Source organism: Arachis hypogaea, chromosome 17 (assembly GCF_003086295.3).
Source record: "Arachis hypogaea cultivar Tifrunner chromosome 17, arahy.Tifrunner.gnm2.J5K5, whole genome shotgun sequence".
Classification (NCBI taxonomy): Eukaryota; Viridiplantae; Streptophyta; class Magnoliopsida; order Fabales; family Fabaceae; genus Arachis; species Arachis hypogaea.
In genome coordinates this window covers 115,557,794-115,581,688 of record NC_092052.1, presented here as the reverse complement: position 1 = coordinate 115,581,688, position 23,895 = coordinate 115,557,794, and the positions used below count along the sequence as shown (strand labels likewise).

General features: G+C 38.1%; 4 protein-coding genes across 4 annotated transcripts; 1 reads left to right on the top strand and 3 right to left on the bottom strand.

Annotated features, from left to right (window-relative positions):
- Window positions 1–471: 471 nt before the first annotated feature.
- On the bottom strand, window positions 472–4,036 carry LOC112765893 (probable hexosyltransferase MUCI70). The gene is made up of 6 exons (XM_025811757.3): window positions 3,086–4,036; window positions 2,788–2,990; window positions 2,444–2,620; window positions 2,202–2,357; window positions 1,629–1,905; window positions 472–1,409 (listed from the first exon to the last, which is right to left on the bottom strand). Exons 1-6 carry the CDS (start codon window positions 3,435–3,437, stop codon window positions 1,171–1,173), a joined length of 1,404 nt encoding a protein of 467 aa, XP_025667542.1. The 5' UTR covers window positions 3,438–4,036; the 3' UTR covers window positions 472–1,170.
- Window positions 3,918–6,092, bottom strand: LOC112766612 (lysM domain receptor-like kinase 4). The gene has a single exon (XM_025812509.3). It carries the CDS (start codon window positions 6,068–6,070, stop codon window positions 4,130–4,132), a length of 1,941 nt encoding a protein of 646 aa, XP_025668294.1. The 5' UTR covers window positions 6,071–6,092; the 3' UTR covers window positions 3,918–4,129.
- Window positions 6,093–6,879: 787 nt separating this feature from the next.
- LOC112766613 (probable calcium-binding protein CML41) lies at window positions 6,880–7,476 on the bottom strand. The gene has a single exon (XM_025812510.3). The coding sequence runs from the start codon at window positions 7,474–7,476 to the stop codon at window positions 6,880–6,882; it is 597 nt and encodes a 198-aa protein (XP_025668295.1).
- Window positions 7,477–10,745: 3,269 nt separating this feature from the next.
- LOC140180689 (uncharacterized) lies at window positions 10,746–23,344 on the top strand. Its single transcript, XM_072221966.1, has 3 exons — window positions 10,746–11,521; window positions 23,063–23,136; window positions 23,298–23,344. Exons 1-3 carry the CDS (start codon window positions 10,746–10,748, stop codon window positions 23,342–23,344), a joined length of 897 nt encoding a protein of 298 aa, XP_072078067.1.
- The last annotated feature ends 551 nt before the right edge of the window (window positions 23,345–23,895 follow it).

Here is a 23,895-nt window from a genome sequence, read left to right as displayed (position 1 = left end):
AACGCCTCCGCAAGTGAGAGTATATATATATATATATATCATTTTATAATCAGAATCGAACTATCGCTACTTCGTTAAGAGAAGATAAATACTTTTTGCTCAATCCTACTACTCAAGTTTGTGAGTTTATTTACAATTTTACATGATTTAGAATAACTGTAAATAATTAAATATAAATGACTTCTTTGTTTCCAGCGGTGGAAAGAAATTGAATTTTCAAAATATTTCAGAAATGAGATCGTCTTGTGTACCATTTATTTGTGGCCAATTTGAATGCTAATTCCATGCCATTATTTGATCCCAGGTATAACCAAATCAATGAATTTTTATGTTCCCAAAACATGAATATATATTTTAGACAGAAAAACATGAAAGAATTCCTCTAATAATTGAAAGAAAAGAGAGAAAAAAGAAGAGGGGGGGGGGGGGGGAGGGGTTAAAGGCCAAGACAAAAACATAGGGCACACTCCATTCTCCTCCTAAATAAGTCATCCAATTATATATATATTTAAAGCATCTGATTAAACCAACGGGAAAAGATAAACGAGATCTTTTCAGTAATCAACTAATCAGAGTTAACAGTATCAGAATATACAAATTGTTCTGGAAACTTTACTTGTTGTACGGAGGTAGAGTCCTATGAGCCAATATCTCTCCAGTTCCTGCTTCCAGAATGTCGGGAGTACCTGCAAAAAACACTCGAACGTCCAAGTAAGCAAGTGTAGTGTTACTTTTCACTCAAGTCTAAACATACCTGTGTATCAGATTTTATAACTATGCTTAACCTTTCTTTTAGGATTTATAACTAGAATAAATGTATATTTCGTAACCAAGTTATAATCATATGCCATTACTTTGAGGGTGCTAGTCCGAGTTAAAACGGACAGATCACATATTATATAAATACTTATGTGGTAATGGTACATCAACGTAAATGTGCTCTAATCAACTAATCAAGATAAAAATGTCATTTAATAAATGGTGATGAAACATATTCAACCTCAATGATCACGGAACAATTTCTCCAACTTATAACCATACACCGAATATTGAATGAATGATCAAGCGAGAGATGAGGGTAGAAAAATATATATCTAGTTCAAATGGCTAATCAAATGAACGAACTAAAGAATGAGTTAAGATAAATGCATGTAGGCCGTCCCCATTCAACTATCTTTGTAATTGCAAAGGCTTGGCCTTGCGGATGTGGCCCATGCTGTTGACTAAATCCTTGCGGGTGCAGACAGGGAATGTATTGATGTATTTGAAAGCATTAAGCCGCCATAAGACATATGGGAAGCTGAGTTGATCCCTAGAAGTGAATCGAACCACCTCATTAAACCAGAGGCACATCAGAAGATTAGTTAGTGGCATATGCTTCCTCACGATAACAGAGGCTTCACACAGAGCTGCACAGAACAAGTTTTGATATGTTCAATGAGAGGATTAGCATAAAGATAACAGAGGATTAGCATCTAGTTCAGTCATAAGAAAATGATTGCATAAAGATATTCTAGGTGAATAGAACAGCAAGGTATGCTTTCGTGAACAGGGAAAACAAATCTTAAAACTTAAAAAGTCAAAGCTATTTTAGCTAATAATGGGGGGAAATGTATAGCAATGTGCACCTTTCTTTCCAATAAATCTTTTGTCTTCAGGCAACCCATCCTTGCGGTATTGGTTCAACTGCACTTCAACTTCCTCTGGCTTGGCTTTATTTTTCTTGACTACAGCCTTAGCCTCATCGTAGACACTACTGCGAGCTCCATGTTCAGATATGGCAAATACTGAATGTGGGTGCCAAAGAAGTGCCTCCAACACACCTAGTGGGTCCCTCCTAAATTGGGACTTTGAGTCTACCCAGATAGAGAATTTTGCTTGAGGAAATAGGCGGTGGCTTAACATCTAGAAGATAGGCACACAAACTAGTTGAATCAAGTAGATGAAGCAAAGGTAAAGAATAACAGAGCAGCAAAGGTCTTACTTGCATACTAACATTTATTTATGTGAGTGTTGCCATAAAAGTAAAAAATTCAAATAACTACACAACTACTTCGTTCTGCTCACTATTTTATTGAACATATATATAAATGGAAAGAAAAACTATTCCTCTACATCAATAATTCAAGAATATGGGCAAATACAGAATTATATACAAGGGAAATTTTTAATAGAATGAAATAATTTTAAAGATTGAATACCTTGGGAATTTTGCCGTTCAGCCTTTGATCAACAAAAGGAAGATCCCTCACAATCACAACTCTCCATTTCCCTATAAATCCATTTTCTCCAATTCGGTGGTCTGCCAATTCCTGTGCTCTTAAGGTGATTTCATCCCAGAATGCTACGTAGCAGACCTGCATACCACTAAACATATTTGGAAGGTAAGATTGGTGACTTTTAAGTTACAATAACAATGAAACTCTTATGCTAGTCAAGTAACCTTCTTAAGTGAGGCCTCTGACATCCCAATAGGTTGATAGAGATCATCTCCACCACCAAATGCACAAGTAGAAACCACAACTTTGCAAGCATGCATATAAGTTTTATCTTCATCAGATATCTTAAACCCTCCATTTAAACTGTAGAAACCACAATGTACCATCATAGATTCCTTAATCTATATGAAGAAAAACAGAGCATAATATGAGCATAGTAAGCATATTAAAAAGTTCAAGTAACAAAACCATGTAAATCCTTGCTACAACTTTAGGAGAAATCCATCTCCCCGTTTAATAATATTCAAATATTAGGTCTTAAAATAAATAAGGATAAACAGATAATGACCTCAAAACTTGTATCTCTCTGCTCTAATGTTTGATTTCCAGTAAACAAATTAAATCTCGCAAGAGAAAAGGTAGCATTCCGTCCTACCAAAGAAGACTCTCCCTCTGAAACATATAGAACCTGGTTAACAGGGCCATTAGACTCTTCTGTCACAGGAATATCAAGGTGTTCAAGTTCTTCAACTGGCAGAAGCTTCAAGCAACCTACCAGGATCAATCAAATCAGACATCATAATCATAATTAATTACAATTACAATTGCAAGTTTTTGCGTGCTGGTAACAATAACTGAGAACTTACGCGGTGGATCGAGCCGATTCAAGTTGTCATGTTGGGGTTCCTTTCCCAATGCAAGTTGCGAGTTTATTGACTTTATTCCACCATTTTTATTTGGAGTTCGTAGCTCTGAGGTGACAGTGGAATCAGGTTTGCGACCAATGGTGAAGGCCTCGAACACAAACAAAGCCGAAGCTAAAAGAATGATGATTAGGATCCAGTGTCTAAGTAACTTCCTCAACACTTTTTCTCTGAAGTCGTGGTTTCCTCTGTGAATCACTATCTTACGCTTCCGTCGCGTGTGAACCCGCACGCCACCATGTTCGTCGGATTCGTGGTCGGAGATAGGGATCGATACGCTGTTGTTGTTGTACATCGAAAAGTAGAATATATAATGAAAAATTCAGAGTGGTTTTAGGATTTTCTGAATACGAAGAAAGTTCATTGTTAACGGTGGCCGTAGCAAGCTGCAATAGGGGCGGTTCTCTCCTTCTGTGGGTTCCCTGCTATTGAGTCGCTCTGTTTTTTTCTTTTTTTTTTTTTTTGTTTTTTTATCTTTTTTTGGTTATAAAAAGTAAAAACCACATGGCGCTGCCGCGCTGGCGGTGAAGCATACAGAAATGCATAATTATTTTTTAGTTATCTTTTATTTTTTTAAAAAAAATTAACATAGAGATTTATTTAATTTCATTTCGAATCTGTTTTGATAATTTCACATATGCAAACTGAAAAGTGAAAAGCATAAGTAATATTTTTCATTCAAGTCTTTTAATTTGATTCTCTATTGAATTCTTTCACATATATTTCATGTTGAGTTAAGAAAATTAACGAAATAAAACAGTAGAAGGTGATATCAAGTATCCACTTAACTTTTTTTTGCAAGAGTAAGTAATTATTTTGACAGCCAAAAAATTATGGATTTGACAACATTTTGAGTTCAAATATTAATGTACAAATAATGATTCTAAAATGCTTATTACACATATTAGCCATGTTTTGCAGAAAAGTAATTTCAGAGCATAAAAATTTTACATTTACTTTAAGTAAACAAACATATGCAGTACGATTTCACCTCTCCGTGCTTCCACTGTCATTGATGCGGCAGGGTGACGTTCTTGTCTCAATTTCTGTATATATTCTAAGCAAACTCGAGACCACTTCTGCCATGTTTGGTCTCCTTGAAGGTTCTTCAACCAAGCATGCTAGGCTTAGGTTAACTAGCTGAATTGCATAGACCTTCTCACAGTTTCCCACGAGACTAGGATCAATGAACAAACCGAGTTTCTCTTCTGCATCATCTTTGTCAATGAGATTCAATATGATTGATGAAAGCATCGTCTCACTTCCATCATCCTGCACAATAATAGAATCTTTGCCGGTGATCAATTCCAACAGCACCACTCCGAACGCATACACATCCATCTTCGATGTGACTCTCCCTGAATCAAGATACTCTGGAGCCATATAACCCCTGGTTCCCACAACATGGGATGTGTAATAAGAACAAGAGCTTGTTACTTCTCTATCTGATTCTTTAGCCAGAGTGAAATTCGCTATCTTGGCCCTTAGATCTTTATTTAGCAATATATTATCAGTGTTTATGGCCTTGTGAACATAGCAAGGATCTGTGAAGTTATGAAGATACTCAAGTCCATTTGCAACATCCACAGCAATCCGAATCCTCTTTCTCCAACATTGGTGTTCTATGGTTCTGTTTCTTCTCCCAAGCCATTCTCTCAAACAACCATTTTCCATGTACTCAAAAACAAGATAGAAGGATCCATCTTTTTCACAGTAACCTTCCAGCTTTATCAGGTTGAAGTGATTGATCCTTCCTAACAAATTCACTTCTTTAGAGGCACCCAAATTCATCTTCTTGATCGCCATGATTTCCCTCTCCTTACCAAATACCCCACGGTAGACAGAGCCTTTGATTCTGTTGCTTGCACTGAAATTCTCAGTTGCTTCTTTAATTTCATCAAACTTGTACACTTTGGAAAGAAGCTCAATGCTTGCTAACCCTTCACGTATTTGTTCTGAAAACACTTGCTTTGTTCTGCCTCTTCTATCTCCCCTGAAGAAAATTTCTAATCTCTTTCTACGCACAAACACTAGAGATAAAACGACAAACAGAAAAAACAAGAAGCTCGCCGAGGAAGTAAGAGCAACTATGATTCTTTTTCTTTTTGTCTTTTTCTTATCCTTTCTTACAGTGTAAAGAGTAGTTGGAGAAGGTGGTTGACCATTTTGAACTATGGTTATTGTGCTGTTGGGTTCACTTGTTAATGGAATCAGGACAGTTGTGAATGGATAGAGCATTTCATTTTCTGAGGAGAAACCATTGGCATCAACCATACTACTTGCGTTGACATGGAACCGTGCTGCGATATTAGAGATGTTATCACCCCAATTAACCGAGTAGGTCAGCAAATACTTGGTGCCGCTACCGGCTTGACGCGCCGTCGGACAAGCGCATCTGAGGGGCACGTGCAACACCATGCCAGGATGCAAATCAAGAACCCCATAAGTATTGTAACGCTGGAGAGAATCGCACGTGGTTAATCCCTGAAAGGTATCATTTGCTGTTGTAAAATATGTTGGATCTTTTGGCAGAACGTATGTGGTTTGGGCTTGATAGTACTCATCATAATCATCATCATGTTCTCTGGTTGGACAAGAACAATTGAGAGGGACAATGACTTCTTTGCCGGTTCGGAACAGTGTGGAATGAGAGGCGTTGTTGAACCTTGCAAGGTCCTCTGGGTTTGAGGAAGTGAGGTTGGAGATTGTGGCAATGGTGTTGTGAGGAGTTTGGGATTTGAATATGAGAAAGGCTAAGCAAGATTTTTGGAATCCATTGCAGGTGTATAGGAAATCTGAAGAAGGACCCTCTGCGTCGTTGTTGCTGCAATTTAGTACTGAGTTTCCTGAATAATTCTGCTGTGACATGATGCCATTTGAAGATACAAGAAGAAAGCTTAGTGTGAAGAGAACAATAGTATTATCCATTGGACTCAGACTCGTGATATGATAGACTAATATTTCTCATATCAGAATACGTAATATATAGCGCAAACGCGGGTTGGATTAAAAAAGTGATAAAATTATTTATTATTTCTATTAGTTTCACGTTACTATCAGCAAATTATGATAATAAGGGTCGACATCAATGATTCTGCCGATGATGTCACTCCTTTGCTGCAATTGGATCCAGACACCGTAATCCTAAACCCAAAGAAGGGTAGAATTGGTCAAACCAATGAATATAGTCATTGCTAAATAATATTTATTGGCAAACTGACAAGTGACAAGGCATCTTGATTCTTGATCATCATCCCTTTCTGGTGTACTATATTAACGAAATCTTCATTATTTTTAACACCATTTGTTTGTTACTTTGTTATAGTGATAGCTTCAATTCGAAAAAAAGAGAAGCACAGAATGAGAGAATGAGTCTACTGGCTTGCAAGGACTAAAAAATCGTTGGAGTATGACCTTCTTTTGTTGTTTACTTTCTGATTCAGAGGCAATGAGAATAGGTAGGTCTGTTCGTTGTGGTGAAGTAAGCCTTCTAGATGAACGTTCACAAGAAGTTACTCTGTTGTTACATTTTCCTTAATATAATATATGTACATCAGTACATCAATCAGTATGCATATAATTTTTGCAGGAATAACATTTTAAAACTACATAGCGACATACATTTAAAATTATTTGAGTATTAAACTGTGATTCAACTTTGGCTTTCACATGAAAATATATATATTTTTTTTAAAGAAAAAAAAAAAAGAAAAGTTGAATTTGGAAAATAGGTGGGATCAAGGAACCGGTGACATCATTTGCTGAAACTCATGGAAATCAAGGAATCCATTGCCATCAAGATCGAATGGTCGAATCATGGCCTCGCACTCTTGGTGAGATTTAACTTCCCCCAATTGGTGTAACATGTTCTGCAACCCTTTGGGTGTTATGCAGCCACAACCTTTCTCAACTTCGAACATCTCAAACGCGCTCCTTAGAACATCTTCCAAGTCGCCATTGTCCTCTTGCTTCATCAGTCTCACGAAGTCCCCAAAATGAAGCAACTCATCCCCGTCGGAGTCAAACTCGTTCACAATCTTCTTTGCCACTTTATGGTTCACCGACTCGCCTACCGACCCCAAATAATCCACGAGCTCCTTGCTTGAGACTTTGCCGTCTTTGTCAACGTCCAAGTGATCAAAAACGTCTCTGAGTTTGTCATCTTCTTTTGTGTTGTGCATGTTGGAATTGGATGGCATAATTAACTCAGATGCTGTGTCTGTGCGAGGAGGAGGAGGAGTTAAACATGGAAAGGCTAACTTGAAGAAGAGGAAGAAGGTAGTCTTGCTAGAGAATAACCACTTGGAGGACTTGGAAACAATGGCGTGTGCCATGGGTGTGGTGTTTTACTGCAATTACAAAGCAATGCATGTTAGGTAATTTATATAGGAAGTTAAAAGAAAGGAATTATGAGATCAGATCAAAAGTTGGAAAACAGAAAGAGTGTGAGCGCTCCCTGTGATTGCAAGGAAATTGCATGATTGACCAACCTATGTGGATATGAAGACTTGACTCGTTTCTTTTTTTGTTTTTTAAACCAAGCAAGCAATTAACTTGGTAATTTTAATAGTGATAGGATATAAATGTGGGAATGGATCTTTTTAATTGAAAGAGTAAAATGTAATTTTTTTATTTTTTATTTTTTTATTTTATTTATAAAATTAATAATAAAAAATTACAATTTATTTTTTTAATTGTTAAAAAAAATTAAAAAGATTCATTTCCGATAAATGTAACTTCTTTTCTTAGCATTTTCCCGGTCAGTACCCGAAGAAGGGGTTTGCCTTGGTGGACAAAGGAAAAATGTGTCCCTACAGCCAAGTCAAGAAAGCTCTTTAATTACACATATTAAATTTTTTTTTTTCTTTTGGCTGGGCTGTCAGAGAAAGAGCCTTAACCCACAGCCCAAATACCTTAACCAACTTTCAAAGCCCAATACTCATGACATTGCCATTTTCCACAAATCCATAATACCGATCCAACGTGTCAGTGTGAATCTCTCAGCAGGAGAGCGAGTTCTCTCGTGAGGAGAGCTTTTTAGAACGTAAGGTTCTAGTCGAACTGGTACTTGAATATCAGCCCTTCCAGCAAAACCAACCTACAACAAGAAAACCTGTTAGATTAGCCATAATTTTATCCGCATATAACACTGAATCAGCAAGTATTACATATCAACACTCACACAACCAGCTTATTTACACACCACACATAAAATACACAGTACAAAAGCATGACAACTTTTGGTTTGGAACCAATAGAAGAAAAAGTGATTGCAATTAACCAGAGATTAGAAGAGGAACACAAATCTAACTACATCAACTTGGTGGGCAAGATAATATCGGAGAAAGAACTAAGTTTCAAGGTGATAAGGAATGCTATTATGGGATATAGGGAAATCCACAAGGTGTTGCTATTTTGGAGGTAAGAAGGAACAAGATCCTTATCAGCTTCAAAGATCAGAGAAAAGGGCTTCAAATATTGAAGAGAGGAGTATGGAGCATAAGAGGGCAGCTAGTTAACTTAACAGATGTGGAACCAGAGGGAATCCATACATGAGGTAAATCATGATAAAATGGAATTATGGGTGCAGATGCATGGGTTCCCACAGGCATATCTCAACAATAACACTGCAAGAATCATTGGAGACAAGATAGGAATAACAATGGAAACAGAGGATCCAAAAAGCAGCAATATGTTGAAAAGATCATTTCTCAGGGTGAAAGTAGCTTTGAATATAACAAGGCCACTACCAACTGGGTTCTGGCTGGCCAGAGAAGACTTACCAAATACCTGGATTGAATTTAAGTATGAAAGAATTCAGGATAGCTACTGTTTGAAGTGTGGATTATTGGGACATGGGAGGAAGGACTGCCAGAGGCCTCAAGCTATGGCAAGCTGGGATCCAAGTAAATCCAGATATTCAGCTGGCCTTGGAGTTAACAAGGCAAAATCACTCATGTACAAGGAGGCATGGAGAACTGGGGAAGAAACTTCAGATAGTAAAGAGGGAGAACAAGAGGCGCGTGCAATCAACCAGGCTGGAAAGGAAGGTAAGGATCTACAGTTCTCAGCTGAAAGTGTCACTGGTGGAATGGGAAGCATTGGGAGACGAAGAGGGAAGGAGGTTGCAAGCAGAAATCAAGGAGATGGAGTAGCACAGAGTCATGGTGCAGAGGAGCAGGTAGGAGAAGGTCTGGAAAATCAGCAACTGGAAGGATTTGTGTTAGAGAATGAAGATTTGGAGCAGTTAGGAGAATTGGGAAGATATTTTCTCAAGTTAGGCAAGTTAAAAACAAAATTTCACGAGGCTAAGGAAAAAAAGTTAAATAGAGAGGTTGGGAATAATTGGGCCAACAGGCCCATTAAATCAAAAAATATAACCTGCATGGAAGTTGAGCAAAACCCACCAAAAGGTAACAATGATGGACTACACATGGTGAAGGACAATCTAAGGGAAGGAAAAGCCCAGAATATACAGAGACAGTAGAAACAGAATGCAAATACAGGCCCTACTATAATGCATATGTTGAAGGAGAAATGGGGAAAAGGAGCTAAGATAAGGAGTTAAGTAGAAAACACGGGAGAAACAAAAAACAATAGGAAGACCGAAAAGGTAGGGAAAGGAAAGGAAATCTGGGAATTCAGAGATAAGAGGGATGCAGAATGGAAGGACAGGAAACCAATGTAAAAAATAATGCAATGCAGTGGCAACGGAGATTTTTATGATGTTGAATTGCCAAGTGAAGATGAAGGAGAAGGAATTAAGCTTGATGGTGGAACTGATTTAATGGATACAGCAGGGAATTGGGAAGTAAAATTAGCACAGAGTATGGGAATGCAACTGAGTTTGAAGAGGAAGAGGGAGATCACGAAGCCAAAGGCAACAATAAAGAGCATGCAAGATGAAGAATATGAGTCAGAAAAAGCTGCAAGGAAGAAAAGGTACCTGAACATACAAAACATGGCTGAGGAGGCGGGCCTTAGCATGCCCCACCTGCAATCATGAGTTGCATAAGTTGGAACTGTCGCGGGTTAGCGGCGCCTGCGACAGTGGCGGAGGTGCAGAACCTCTGCAGACAGTTTAAGCCGAGTATTATCTTTTTGATGGAGACTAAAGCCAGTGAAAAAACTGTTGATAGAATTAGGAGAAAAATCTATTATGATAAAGCTTTTTGTGTAGAATCCCGGAGTTTGTCTGGTGGATTATGTTTATTTTTGAATGATAATATCAGTATTAATGTTTATGCCTGGTGTCTTAATTATATTAAAGCTACTATTAAATATAAGAATGGAGATGAATGGGAGTGTAATTTTGTTTATGGGCATCCGAATCCACAGAGAAGGAAAGAATTATGGAAAGAATTATCCATAGAGAATGTAATCTAAATAAACCGAGAATGTTAATAGGGAATTTCAATGAAATTTTAAATTAAGAAGAGAAAAGAGGCATGCACCCTAAATCAAGAAATCAGATTTTGGTGTTTAGAAATTTTGTGGATACTAATGCGCTTATGGATTTTGACTTGAAAGGTATGAAATTTACATGGTTTAGTAACCCTAGGAATGGGTTTATTACTAGGGAAAGGATTGGCAGGGCCTATCCATGTGGGAATGGAGGAGAATGTATCCAAATGCTGTGTTAACAGCTATACCATCTATTAGCTCGGATCATACTCCTCTAATTTTGAGGTTTGAACCAAAGGTCAAGATTAGAAAGGAATTTAAATATGAGGCATATTGGGAGGATCATGATGAGTGTGAAAATATTATTAGAAAGGGATGGGGCAGGGAAGGCAGACTAGAAGATGAGAACTGGAACAAATTAATTAAGAGAATAGAAGGAAGTAAGAGGGAATTAAGAAAGTGGAGTAAAGTGACGTTCAAGAGAGCAGACCATGAGATCGAGAGGATGAAAGCAAAACTACAAGAGATTATGAGCTTAGATTTGGCAGAGGATAGACAAGAAGAAATTAAGAAATTAAAGAGAAGAACCACCTTTCTTTGGAAGCAGGAAGAAAAATTCTGGGGACAAAGAGCCCGGATCAAGTGGCTGAGGTTGGGAGACAAAAATACAGCATTTTTTCATGCGTCTACAGTTCAAAGGAGGGACAAAAATAGGATTGAAAGATTGAAAAATGCAAATGGGGAATGGATAAGTGAAGAAGATGAGGTGAGGAAGATGGCTGAAAAGTATTTTAAAAGTTTGTTCAAAGCCACTAAAGATCTCAGAATGGCGGATTGCATTGGTAAAATTCCAAAACGAGTAACACAAGAGATGAATAATAGTCTTATTGAAGATATTTCTGATAAGGAGATTAAAGATGCAGCTTTTAGCTTAGGCAGCCTTAAGGCTCTAGGTCCTGATGGACTTAATGGCCTGTTTTTTCAAAAACACTGGGAGATTGTAGGAAAGGAAGTAACCGCAGTAGTTAAGAACTTTTTTAAGGAAGGATCACTGGTGCACGAAATTGTGATCTCCAGGCTCGAACAAATCCTGGTAATGGCTCCAAAGCTTGGTGCTCTGATCTTAATTCATGATTGTCACAACTTCGATACAACTAACCAGCAAGTGCACTGGGTCGTCCAAGTAATACCTTACGTGAGTAAGGGTCGAATCCCACGGAGATTGTTGGTATGAAGCAAGCTATGGTCACCTTGTAAATCTCAGTCAGGCAGATATAAAGTGATAATGGAGTTTTCGAATAATAAATAATAGAATAGGGATAGAGGTACTTATGTAAATCATTGGTAGGAATTTCAGATAAGCGAATGGAGATGCTTTTCGTTCCTCTGAACCTCTGCTTTCCTGCTATCTTCATCCAGTCAGTCTTACTCCTTTCCATGGCTGGCTTTATGCAAGGGCATCACCGTTGTCAGTGGCTACATCCCCTCCTCTCAGTGAATAATATGCTCACGCACCCTGTCACGGCACGGCTATTCATCTGTCGGTTCTCGATCATGCTGGAATAGGATTCACCCTCCTTTTGCGTCTGTCACTAACGCCCAACAATCGCGAGTTTGAAGCTCGTCACAGTCATTCAATCATTGAATCCTACTCAGAATACCACAGACAAGGTTTAGACCTTCCGGATTCTCTTGAATGCCGCCATCATTCTAGCTTACGCCACGAAGATTCTGGTTAGGAGATCTAAGAGATACTCATTCTAGCTTAATTCATGTAGAACAGAAGTGTTTGTCAGGCACGCGTTCATAAGGGAGAAGGATGATGAGCGTCACACATAATCATCACCTTCATAACGTTCTTGGGTGCGAATAGATATCTTAGAAGAGAAATAAGAAGAATTGAATAGGAAACAGTAGTACTTTGCATTAATCTTTGAGGAACAGCAGAGCTCCACACCTTAATCTATGGAGTGTAGAAACTCTACCGTTGAAAATACATAAGTGAAAGTCCAGGCATGGCCGAGAGGCCAGCCCCTCTGATCTAAGAACCAGGCGTCCAAAGATGCCTAATACAATAGTAAGAGGTCCTATTTATAATAAACTAGCTACTAGGGTTTACATGAGTAAGTATTTGATGTATAAATCCACTTCCGGGGCCCACTTGTTGTGTGTTTGGGCTGAGCTTAAGTGTTGCACGTGCAGAGGCCATTTGTGGAGTTGAACGCCAAGTTCTGTGCCAGTTTGGGCGTTCAACTCTGGTTTTGGATCCTTTTCTGGCGCTGGACGCCAGATTTGGGCAGAAGGCTGGCGTTGAACGCCAGTTTACGTCGTCTATTCTTGGCCAAAGTATGGACTATTATATATCTCTGGAAAGCCCTGGATGTCTACTTTCCAACGCAATTGGAAGCGCGCCATTTCGAGTTCTGTAGCTCCAGAAAATTTACTTTGAGTGCAGGGAGGTCAGAATCCAACAGCATTAGCAGTCCTTTTTCAACCTCTGAATCTGATTTCTGCTCAAGTCCCTCAATTTCAGCCAGAAAATACCTGAAATCACAGAAAAACACACAAACTCATAGTAAAGTCCAGAAATGTGAATTTAACAAAAAATCTATTAAAAACATCCCTAAAAGTAACTAGATCCTACTAAAAACATACTAAAAACAATGTCAAAAAGCGTATAAATTATCCGCTCATCACAACACCAAACTTAAATTGTTGCTTGTCCCCAAGCAACTGAAAATCAAAATAGGATAAAAAGAATAGAACATACTATAAATTCCAAACTATCAATGAAACATAGCTCCAATCACATGAGCGGGACTTATAGCTTTTTGCCTCTTGAATAGTTTTGGCATCTCACTTTATCCATTGAGGTTCAGAATGATTGGCATCTATAGGAACTCAGAGTTCAGATAGTGTTATTGATTCTCCTAGTTCAGTATGATGATTCTTGAACACAGCTTCTTTATGAGTCTTGGCCGTGGCCCTAAGCACTTTGTTTTCCAGTATTACCACCGGATACATAAATGCCACAGACACATAATTGGGTGAACCTTTTCAGATTGTGACTCAGCTTTGCTAAAGTCCCCAATTAGAGGTGTCCAGGGTTCTTAAGCACACTCTTTTTTTGCTTTGGACCTTGACTTTAACCGCTCAGTCTCAAGTTTTCACTTGACACCTACACGCCACAAGCACATGGTTAGGGACAGCTTGGTTTAGCCGCTTAGACCAGGATTTTATTCCTTTAGGCCCTCCTATCCACTGATGCTCAAAGCCTTGGGATCCTTTTTATTGCCCTTGCCTTTTGGTTTTAAGGGTTATTGGCTTTTTGCTCTTGCCTCTTGGTTTTAAGAGCTTTTGGCTTTTTCTGCTTGCTTTTTCTTTTTCTTTCTAATTTTTTTTTTCGCCTATTTTTTTTTCTGCAAGCTTTGTTTTTTGCTGCATTTTCTTGCTTCAAGAATCATTTTTATGATTTTTCAGATTATCAAATAACATGTCTCCTAGTCATCATTCTTTCAAGAGCCAACATATTTAACATTCTTAAACAACAACTTCAAAAGACATATGCACTGTTCAAGCATACATTCAGAAAACAAGAAGCATTGTCACCACATCAATATAATTAAACTAAGTTCAAGGATAAATTCGAAACTCATGTACTTCTTGTTCTTTTAAATTAAAACATTTTTTCATTTAAGAGAGGTGATGGATTCATAGGACATTCATATCTTTAAGACAAAGTTACTAACTACTAATGATCATGTGATGAAGGCACAACCATAGATAAGCACATAATATAGAAAACGAAAAACAGAGAAAATAAGAACAAGGAATGAGTCCACCTTAGTGATGTCCTTGAGCTCTTCTATGTCTCTTCCTTGTCTTTGCTGCTCCTCCTTCATTGCTTTTAGATCTTCTCTGATTTCATGAAGGATGATGGAGTACTCTTGATGTTCCACCCTTAGTTGCTTCCAATAATTGTGTGGAAGAAAATGTATCCCCTGAGGTATCTCAGGGATCTCTTGATTTGCAGTCAAATGTTCTACCACTGAGCTATAGACCCTTGATGGAAGCTTTTGTCTTCCCTTTCCTCTTTCTAGAGGTTTCTCTGGCCTTAGGTGCCATCAATGGTTATGGAAAAAAACAAAAAAAGCTATGCTTTTACCACACCAAACTTAGAATGTTGCTCGCCCTCGAGCAAAAGAAGAAAGAATAGAAGAATAAGAAGAAGATATGGAGGAGATGGATGAGAGTGTGTATTCGGCCATATGGGTGGGATTGGGTGGGAGAGAGATGTTGAATTTTGAAGGTAGTGGGTGTATGGATGTGAGTGGTAAATGGAAAACAGAAGGGATGATCATGAATGGAAAGAGAGATGATGAGGTAGGTGGGGATCCTGTGGGGTCCACAGATCCTGAGATGATCCTGTGGGGTCCACAGATCCTGAGGTGTCAAGGCATTTACATCCCTGCACCAATTTAGGCATGTAAAATGCCCTTGCACACAACTCTGGGCATTCAGCGCCAGGTTGGTGCCCATTTTGGGCGTTCAACGCCCCTTTGCTGCCATTTCTGGCGTTGAACGCCAAAACCATGCTTGTTCTGGGCGTTCAGCGCCAGGATGCACCCATTCTGGGCGTTCAGCGCCAGAACTATGCTCTATTCTGGCGTTTGAACGCCAGACAGATGCTCCTCCAGGGTGTGATTTTTTCTTCTGCTGTTTTTGATTCCGTTTTCAATTTTTATATTTATTTTGTGACTCCTCATGATCATGAACCTATAAAGACACATAACCAAGAAAAATATAGTTAGATAAATAAACATTGGGTTGCCTCCCAACAACGCTTCTTTAATGTCAATAGCTTGACAGTGGGCTCTCATGGAGCCTCACAGATGTGCAGAGTTTTGTTGAGACCCTCCAACACCAAACTTAGAGTTTGGATATGGGAGTTCAACACCAAACTTAGAGTTTGGTTGTGGCCTCCCAACACCAAACTTAGAGTTTGACTGTGGGGGCTCTGGTTGACTCTGCTTTGAGAGAAGCTTTTCATGCTTCCTCTCCATGGTTGCAGAGGGAGATCCTTGAGTTTTGAATACAAGGGAGTTCTCATTCCATTGAAGGACTATTTCTCCTCTGTCAACATCAATCACAGCTCTTGCTGTGGCCAGGAAAGGTCTTCCTAGGATGATGGATTCATCCTCTTCCTTTCCAGTATCCAGGACTATGAAATCAGTAAGTATGTAAAGGCCCTCAACCTTTACTAATACATCTTCTACTTGTCCATAAGCCTGTCTTCTTGAGCTGTCTGCCATCTCTAGTGAGATTTTAGCAGCTTGTACCCCATAGATTCCCAGTTTCTCTATTACAGAGAGGGGCATGAGGTTTATCCTTGAACCAAGGTCACACAGAGCTTTAAAGATCATGGTGCCTATGGTACAAGGGATTATGAACTTTCCAGGATCCTGTCTCTTCTGAGGCAATGTCAGTTGATCCAGATCACTTAGTTCATTGATGAACAAGGGAGGTTCAACTTCCCAAGCATCAATGCCAAACAATTTGGCATTCAGCTTCATGATTGCACCAAGAAACTTGGAAGTTTGCTCTTCAGTAACATCCTCATTCTCTTCAGAAGAGGAATACTCATCAGAGCTCATGAAGGGCATAAGGAGGTTCAATGGGATCTCTATAGTCTCTAGATGAGCCTCAGAGTCCTTTGATTCCCCAGAGGGAAGCTCCTTATTGATCACTGGACGTTCCAGGAGGTCTTCCTCCTTGGGATTCACGTCCTCTCCTTTCCTCACAGGTTCGGCCATGGCACTTATGTCAATGGCCTTGCACTCTCCTTTTGGGTTCTCTTCTGTATTGCTTGGGAGAGTACTAGGAGGGATTTCAGTGATCCTTTTACTCAGCTGGCCCACTTGTGCTTCCAAATTTCTAATGGAAGACCTTGTTTCATTCATGAAACTTACAGTGGCCTTAGATAGATCAGAGACTAGATTTGCTAAATTAGAAGCGTTTTGTCCAGAGTTCTCTGTCTGTTGCTGAGTTGATGATGGAAAAGGTTTGCTATTGCTAACCCTGTTTCTTCCACCATTGTTAAAGCCTTGTTGAGGCTTCTGATCCTTCCATGAGAAATTTGGATGATTTCTCCATGTTGAGTTATAGGTGTTTCCATAAGGTTCACCTAAGTAATTTACCTCTGCTATTGCAGGGTTCTCAGGATCATAGGCTTCTTCTTCAGAAGATGCCTCTTGAGTACTGTTGGATGCAGCTTGCATTCCATGCAGACTCTGAGAGATCATATTGACTTGCTGAGTCAATATTTTATTCTGAGCCAATATGGCACTCAGAGTATCAACTTCAAGAACTCCCTTCTTCATAGGCGTCCCATTACTCACAGGATTCCTTTCAGAAGTGTACATGAACTGGTTATTAGCAACCATGTCAATGAGTTCTTGAGCTTCTGCAGGCGTTTTCTTTAGGTGAATGGATCCACCTGCAAAAGTGTCCAGTGACATCTTTGATAGCTCAGATAAACCATCATAGAATATATCCAGGATGGTCCATTCTGAAAGCATGTCAGAAGGACACTTTTTGGTCAACTGTTTGTATCTTTCCCAAGCTTCATAGAGAGATTTACCTTCTTTCTGTCTGAAGGTTTGAACATCAGCTCGTAGCTTGCTCAGCTTTTGAGGAGGAAAGTACTTGGCTAAGAAAGCCGTGACCAGCTTATCCCAAGAGTTCAGGCTGTCTTTAGGTTGAGAATCCAACCATAATCTAGCTCTGTCTCTTACAGCAAAAAGGGAAAAGCATGAGCCTGTAGACTTCCGGATCTATTCCATTAGTCTTAACAGTATCACATATCTGCAAGAATTCAGTTAAGAACTGAAAAGGATCTTCAGATGGAAGTCCATGAAACTTGCAGTTCTGCTGCATCAGAGAAACTAATTGAGGTTTCAGCTCAAAGTTGTTTGCTCCAATGGCAGGAATGGAGATGCTTCTTCCATGTAAATTGGAATTAGGTGCAGTAAAGTCACCAAGCATCCTCCTTTCATTATTATTATTTTCGGCTGCCATCTCCTCTGCCTGTTCGAAAATTTCTGAAAGGTTATCTCTGGATTGTTGTATTTTAGCTTCTCTTAATTTTCTCTTTAGAGTTCTTTCAGGTTCTGGATCTGCTTCCACAAGAATGTTCTTATCCTTGCTCCTGCTCATATGACAAGGAAGAATGGCCAGAAAAATGATAATAATAATAGAGATCCTTTATACCACAGTATAGGGATCCCTTTGTAAGTAGAAGAAGAGGGGGAGATAAAGGATGTGATGTAAAGGAAGAAACACAACTGTGAGGATTGGAATGTGAGATGAGATGTTAGGACATGAATGAATAAATAGAATGAGATGGGGGAGGAATAATTTTCGAAAATTATTTTGAAAAAGAGTTAGTGATTTTTGAAAATTGGTTTTTGAAAATTAGTTAGTATTTTTCGAAAATTTTTGAATTCAAAAATAAAAAATAAAAATAATTAGTTAATTAAAAAGAAATTTTTGAAAAAGAGGGAAGATATTTTCGAAAATTGAGAGAGAGAGAGTTAGTTAGGTGGTTTTGAAAAAGTTAAGAAACAAACAAAAAGTTAGTTAGTTAGTTGAAACAAATTTTGAAAAGATAAGAAGTTAGGAAGTTAGAAAAGATATTTTTGAAAAGATATTTTTTTTTTTTGAAAAAAGAAGGGAGATATTTTCGAAAATGAGAGAGAGAGAGTTAGTTAGGAGGTTTTGAAAAAGTTAAGAAACAAACAAAAAGTTAGTTAGTTAGTTGAAACAAATTTTGAAAAGATAAGAAGTTAGGAAGTTAGAAAAGATATTTTGAAAAGATATTTTTGAAAAAGATAAGATAAGAAGATATTTGTGAAAAGATATGATAGAAATTAGTTTTTGAAAAAGATTTGATTTTTAAAATCACAATTAATGACTTGATTCACAAGAAATCACAAGATATGATTCTAGAACTTAAAGTTTGAATCTTTCTTAACAAGCAAGTAACAAACTTCAAATTTTTGAATCAAAACATTAATTGATTATGTTATTTTCGAAAATTTGGTATAAAAATAAGAAAAAGATTTTTGAAAAATATTTTTGGAATTTTCGAAAATAACTAAGAATTTTGAAAAAGATTTGATTTTTGAAAAAGATTTTGAAAAAGATAAGATTTTCAAATTGAAAATTTGATTTGACTCATAAGAAACAACTTGATTTTAAAAATTTTTGAAAAAGTCAATCCAAATTTTCGAATTTGAGGGGAGAAAAAGGGAAAGATATATTTTTTTTTTATTTTTGAAATTTTTATGAAAAACATGAAAATTATGCAATGCATGAAATTTTTAGATCAAAACAATGAATGCATGCAAGAATGCTATGAATGTCAAGATGAACACCAAGAACACTTTGAATGTCATGATGAACATCAATAACATATTTTTGAAAAATTTTTAATGCAAAGAAAACATGCAAGACACCAAACTTAGAATTCTTTAATGCTTAGACACTAAGAATTCAAGAATGCATATGAAAAACATGAAAAGACACAAAACAAAAAATCATCAAGATCAAACAAGAAGACTTACCAAGAACAACTTGAAGATCATGAAGAACACTATGAATGCATGATATTTTCGAAAAATGCTAGATGCATATGCAAGTGACACCAAACTTGTGATATGACTCAAGACTCAAACAAGAAACAGAAAAATATTTTTGATTTTTATGATTTTCTAATTTTTTTTTGGGTTTTTTCGAAAATTATATGAAAAAGAAAAAATAAGGATTCCAAAATTTTTAATATGAATTCCAGGAATCTTGCATTCTTAGTCTAAAGCTTCAGTCCAGGAATTAGACATGGCTCACTAGCCAGCCAAGCTTTCAAAGAAAGCTCCAGTCCAAAACACTAGACATGGCCAATGGCCAGCCAAGCTTCAGTCTTTAACACGAGAGTATATTGCTCTTTGATAACAAATTGCAAGCCTCAGTCCAAATAAATTTAGACATGACTTTACAGCCAGCCAGGCTTCAACATGCTTCATGAAACACTAGAATTCATTCTTAAAAATTTTGAATAAAATTTTTGAAAATATTTTTATTTTTTTCGAAAACAGATGAGAAAATTTTAGAAATATTTTTGAAAAATTTTTGAAATTAAAATAAAAAGAAAATTACCTAATCTGAGCAACAAGATGAACCGTCAGTTGTCCAAACTCAAACAATCCCCGGCAACGGCGCCAAAAACTTGGTGCACGAAATTGTGATCTCCAGGCTCAAACAAATCCTGGTAATGGCTCCAAAGCTTGGTGCTCTGATCTTAATTCATGATTGTCACAACTTCGATACAACTAACCAGCAAGTGCACTGGGTCGTCCAAGTAATACCTTACGTGAGTAAGGGTCGAATCCCACGGAGATTGTTGGTATGAAGCAAGCTATGGTCACCTTGTAAATCTCAGTCAGGCAGATATAAAGTGATAATGGAGTTTTCGAATAATAAATAATAGAATAGGGATAGAGGTACTTATGTAAATAATTGGTAGGAATTTCAGATAAGCGAATGGAGATGCTTTTCGTTCCTCTAAACCTCTGCTTTCCTGCTATCTTCATCCAGTCAGTCTTACTCCTTTCCATGGCTGGCTTTATGCAAGGGCATCACCGTTGTCAGTGGCTACATCCCCTCCTCTCAGTGAATAATATGCTCACGCACCCTGTCACGGCACGGCTATTCATCTGTCGGTTCTCGATCATGCTGGAATAGGATTCACCCTCCTTTTGCGTCTGTCACTAACGCCCAACAATCGCGAGTTTGAAGCTCGTCACAGTCATTCAATCATTGAATCCTACTCAGAATACCACAGACAAGGTTTAGACCTTCCGGATTCTCTTGAATGCCGCCATCATTCTAGCTTACGCCACGAAGATTCTGGTTAGGAGATCTAAGAGATACTCATTCTAGCTTAATTCATGTAGAACAGAAGTGTTTGTCAGGCACGCGTTCATAAGGGAGAAGGATGATGAGCGTCACACATAATCATCACCTTCATAACGTTCTTGGGTGCGAATAGATATCTTAGAAGAGAAATAAGAAGAATTGAATAGGAAACAGTAGTACTTTGCATTAATCTTTGAGGAACAGCAGAGCTCCACACCTTAATCTATGGAGTGTAGAAACTCTACCGTTGAAAATACATAAGTGAAAGTCCAGGCATGGCCGAGAGGCCAGCCCCTCTGATCTAAGAACCAGGCGTCCAAAGATGCCTAATACAATAGTAAGAGGTCCTATTTATAATAAACTAGCTACTAGGGTTTACATGAGTAAGTATTTGATGTATAAATCCACTTCCGGGGCCCACTTGGTGTGTGTTTGGGCTGAGCTTAAGTGTTGCACGTGCAGAGGCCATTTGTGGAGTTGAACGCCAAGTTCTGTGCCAGTTTGGGCGTTCAACTCTGGTTTTGGATCCTTTTCTGGCGCTGGACGCCAGATTTGGGCAGAAGGCTGGCGTTGAACGCCAGTTTACGTCGTCTATTCTTGGCCAAAGTATGGACTATTATATATTTCTGGAAATCCCTGGATGTCTACTTTCCAACGCAATTGGAAGCGCGCCATTTCGAGTTCTGTAGCTCCAGAAAATTTACTTTGAGTGCAGGGAGGTCAGAATCCAACAGCATCAGCAGTCCTTTTTCAACCTCTGAATCTGATTTCTGCTCAAGTCCCTCAATTTCAGCCAGAAAATACCTGAAATCACAGAAAAACACACAAACTCATAGTAAAGTCCAGAAATGTGAATTTAACACAAAATCTATTAAAAACATCCCTAATAGTAACTAGATCCTACTAAAAACATACTAAAAACAATGTCAAAAAGCGTATAAATTATCCGCTCATCAATCACTAAATGAACAAATTTGCAAAATCACTATTGTCCTGGTTCTGAAGGTAAAGCAGCCAGAAACTCTTAATTAGTTGAGACCGATTAACTGCTGTAATTTCGTGTACCAAATTATTTCAAAAGTCATAGTGATGAAGCTGAGAAAATTTTTGGACAAGATTGTATCCCCAACTCAAAGTGCCTTTGTGGGTGGGAGGTTGATACAAGATAATATTGTCATAGTGCAAGAGATTTTTCATAGTTTGAGTAGAAAAGGGAATGGGGGATCAAAGAATTTGGCCATTAAAGTGGATATGAATAAAGCGTATGATATGTTGGAGTGAAATTTTATTGAAGCCACCCTGAAGGCTTTTGGTTTTGATGTTATGTGGGTAAAGTGGGCTATGGAATGTGTGAGACGAGTTACATACAGATTAAAATCAATGGAATGTTATCAAGAAAGATTAAACCTCAGAGGGGTCTAAGACAAGGGGATCCCCTTTTCCCATATTTGTATATCATTGCAGCCGAGATTTTCACAATACTTATGGAGGAGGCTCTGAAAGATAAAAGAATATCAGACATTAAAGTAGCTCACTCAGCACCTACACTAAGCCATCTCTTTTTTGCATATGACTGTATCATTTTCTCAGAAGCAAATGAGGATGAACTATACCAACTGATTTCAATCCTTAATTCCTTTACAGAGGCTTCGGGACAAAGGATAAATTTGGAAAAATATGGCATAATCTTTGGGAGCCAAATATCTATTCAAAAAAAGAGTGAATATAGAGGAGATTCTGAATATGGCCTTTTGGGAAAATCCTAGAAAGTACTTGGGGCTTCCAGTTCAATGGGGAAGGTCCAAGAACAGAGCCTTAGCATGGATAGAAGACAGGGTCATGGAGAAATTGAGAGAATGGAAAGAAAAGCTTTTAAATCAAGCGGGCAAAGAAGTATTAATCAAAGCAGTGATACAAGCAATTTCATCATATGCTATGAGTATTGTTAGGTTTCCAAAAGAATTTTGTCAAAAATTGAGTAACAGAGTAGCTAGATTTTGGTGGGCTTCAAACGGAAAGGATAAGAGAATTTATTGGAAGAGCTGAAATAAGATTAGCTTAAGCAAAAAAGAGGGAGGCATGGGTTTCAAGGACCTTTACATTCAAAATTTGGCTTTCCTAGCGAAATAAGCATGGAAGATGGTAGAGAGTCCAAACGCCATCTGGATGAAAGTGCTTAAAGCAGTGTACTACCCGAATGGTAATTTTTGGGATGTAAAGAATACAAGGAACTCCTCTTGGACATGGAAAAGCTTGGTTCAAGGAAAGGACTTTTTTGAAAAGGAATGAAAGATGGATAGTAGGAGACGGGACTAAAGTGAGAATTTGAGAGGACAATTGGATTTTGGGAATAAATAAAATACAGGAATGCAGAAGGCCTGAAGTTGAATATGTAAAAGATTTGTTAAAGGAGGGGGAAGGGTGGGATTTAAGTAAGCTTACTACCTGGTTCAGGCAAGAAGATATGGAAAAAATTATGAGAACCCCAGTAAGTATTATTGATAGAGAAAATAGATTTATCTGGCCTCATACATTTGATGGCAGGTATTCTGTTAGGTCAGGGTATAAGGTGGCGAGAAAAGAGATTTCAGAGGCTGGTGTAGGGAGCCCTTCGACAAGTAAGGATATGAAAAACTTATGGAAGAAAATATGAGGATGTTAGGTCCCACAAAAAATCAAGATGTTCTTATGGAAAGCTGTCCACAACATAGTGCCAGTGTATGCTAATTTGTATAAGAAAAAAATTACTAACAGTCCTATGTATCCTATTTGTCTACAGGAACTAGAGACAACAGAGCATGCCATGCTATTATGTTCATGGACTAGGGCAGCATGATTTGGATTCCAAGTTCAATGTAGCCCAACACCACAAACAGTTACAAGTTTCGGTGCATAGATGCTTAAACAGATAGGAAGAATTAGAGAAGAGGGAAGAGAAAGTCAAGATAGGCTCATCAGCAAACTAGCTTTCCTAATATGGAAAATATGGAAATCAAGGAATCAGGCAGTTCACCAACATGTCAGCATCAATCCAAAGACAACTATAATGAGAGCTAGACTAAATGAACAAGACTTCATAGATAAGGAAGAACAACAACGAGTAGAATCACAGACAACTAAAAGGGACAGGGCTAGGAGGATTACCTGGAAACCACCACCATTGAATTGGGTCAAGATTAATGCTGATGCAGCATATAACAAGAGTTCTGGAAGTGGAGCAATATCAGCAGCAGTTAAAGATCACAGGAGAAAAATGATTATAGGGTCTGCAATAAGGATCAAGGCTAGTTCAGCATTGGCAGCAGAGGCAATGGCAGTTAGGAATGCTCTGATAATATCAAAAAACATGCAAATGAAAAAAGTAATCATTCAGACTG

Excerpts from the sequence above, each read along its gene's own strand:
- LOC140180689 (XM_072221966.1), top strand. The coding sequence starts at position 10,746 with ATGTGGGAATGGAGGAGAATGTATCCAAATGCTGTGTTAACAGCTATA. Across the intron at positions 11,522-23,062 it reads CCTGATGGACTTAATGGCCT|GTATTCTGTTAGGTCAGGGT; the intron begins GTTTTTTCAAAA and ends ATTTGATGGCAG. Across the intron at positions 23,137-23,297 it reads TGTAGGGAGCCCTTCGACAA|GAACTAGAGACAACAGAGCA; the intron begins GTAAGGATATGA and ends ATTTGTCTACAG.
- LOC112766612 (XM_025812509.3), bottom strand. The coding sequence starts at position 6,070 with ATGGATAATACTATTGTTCTCTTCACACTAAGCTTTCTTCTTGTATCT.
- LOC112766613 (XM_025812510.3), bottom strand. The coding sequence starts at position 7,476 with ATGGCACACGCCATTGTTTCCAAGTCCTCCAAGTGGTTATTCTCTAGC.
- LOC112765893 (XM_025811757.3), bottom strand. The coding sequence starts at position 3,437 with ATGTACAACAACAACAGCGTATCGATCCCTATCTCCGACCACGAATCC. Across the intron at positions 1,906-2,201 it reads TGAACGGCAAAATTCCCAAG|ATGTTAAGCCACCGCCTATT; the intron begins GTATTCAATCTT and ends CCTATCTTCTAG. Across the intron at positions 1,410-1,628 it reads AAGATTTATTGGAAAGAAAG|CTCTGTGTGAAGCCTCTGTT; the intron begins GTGCACATTGCT and ends TGTTCTGTGCAG.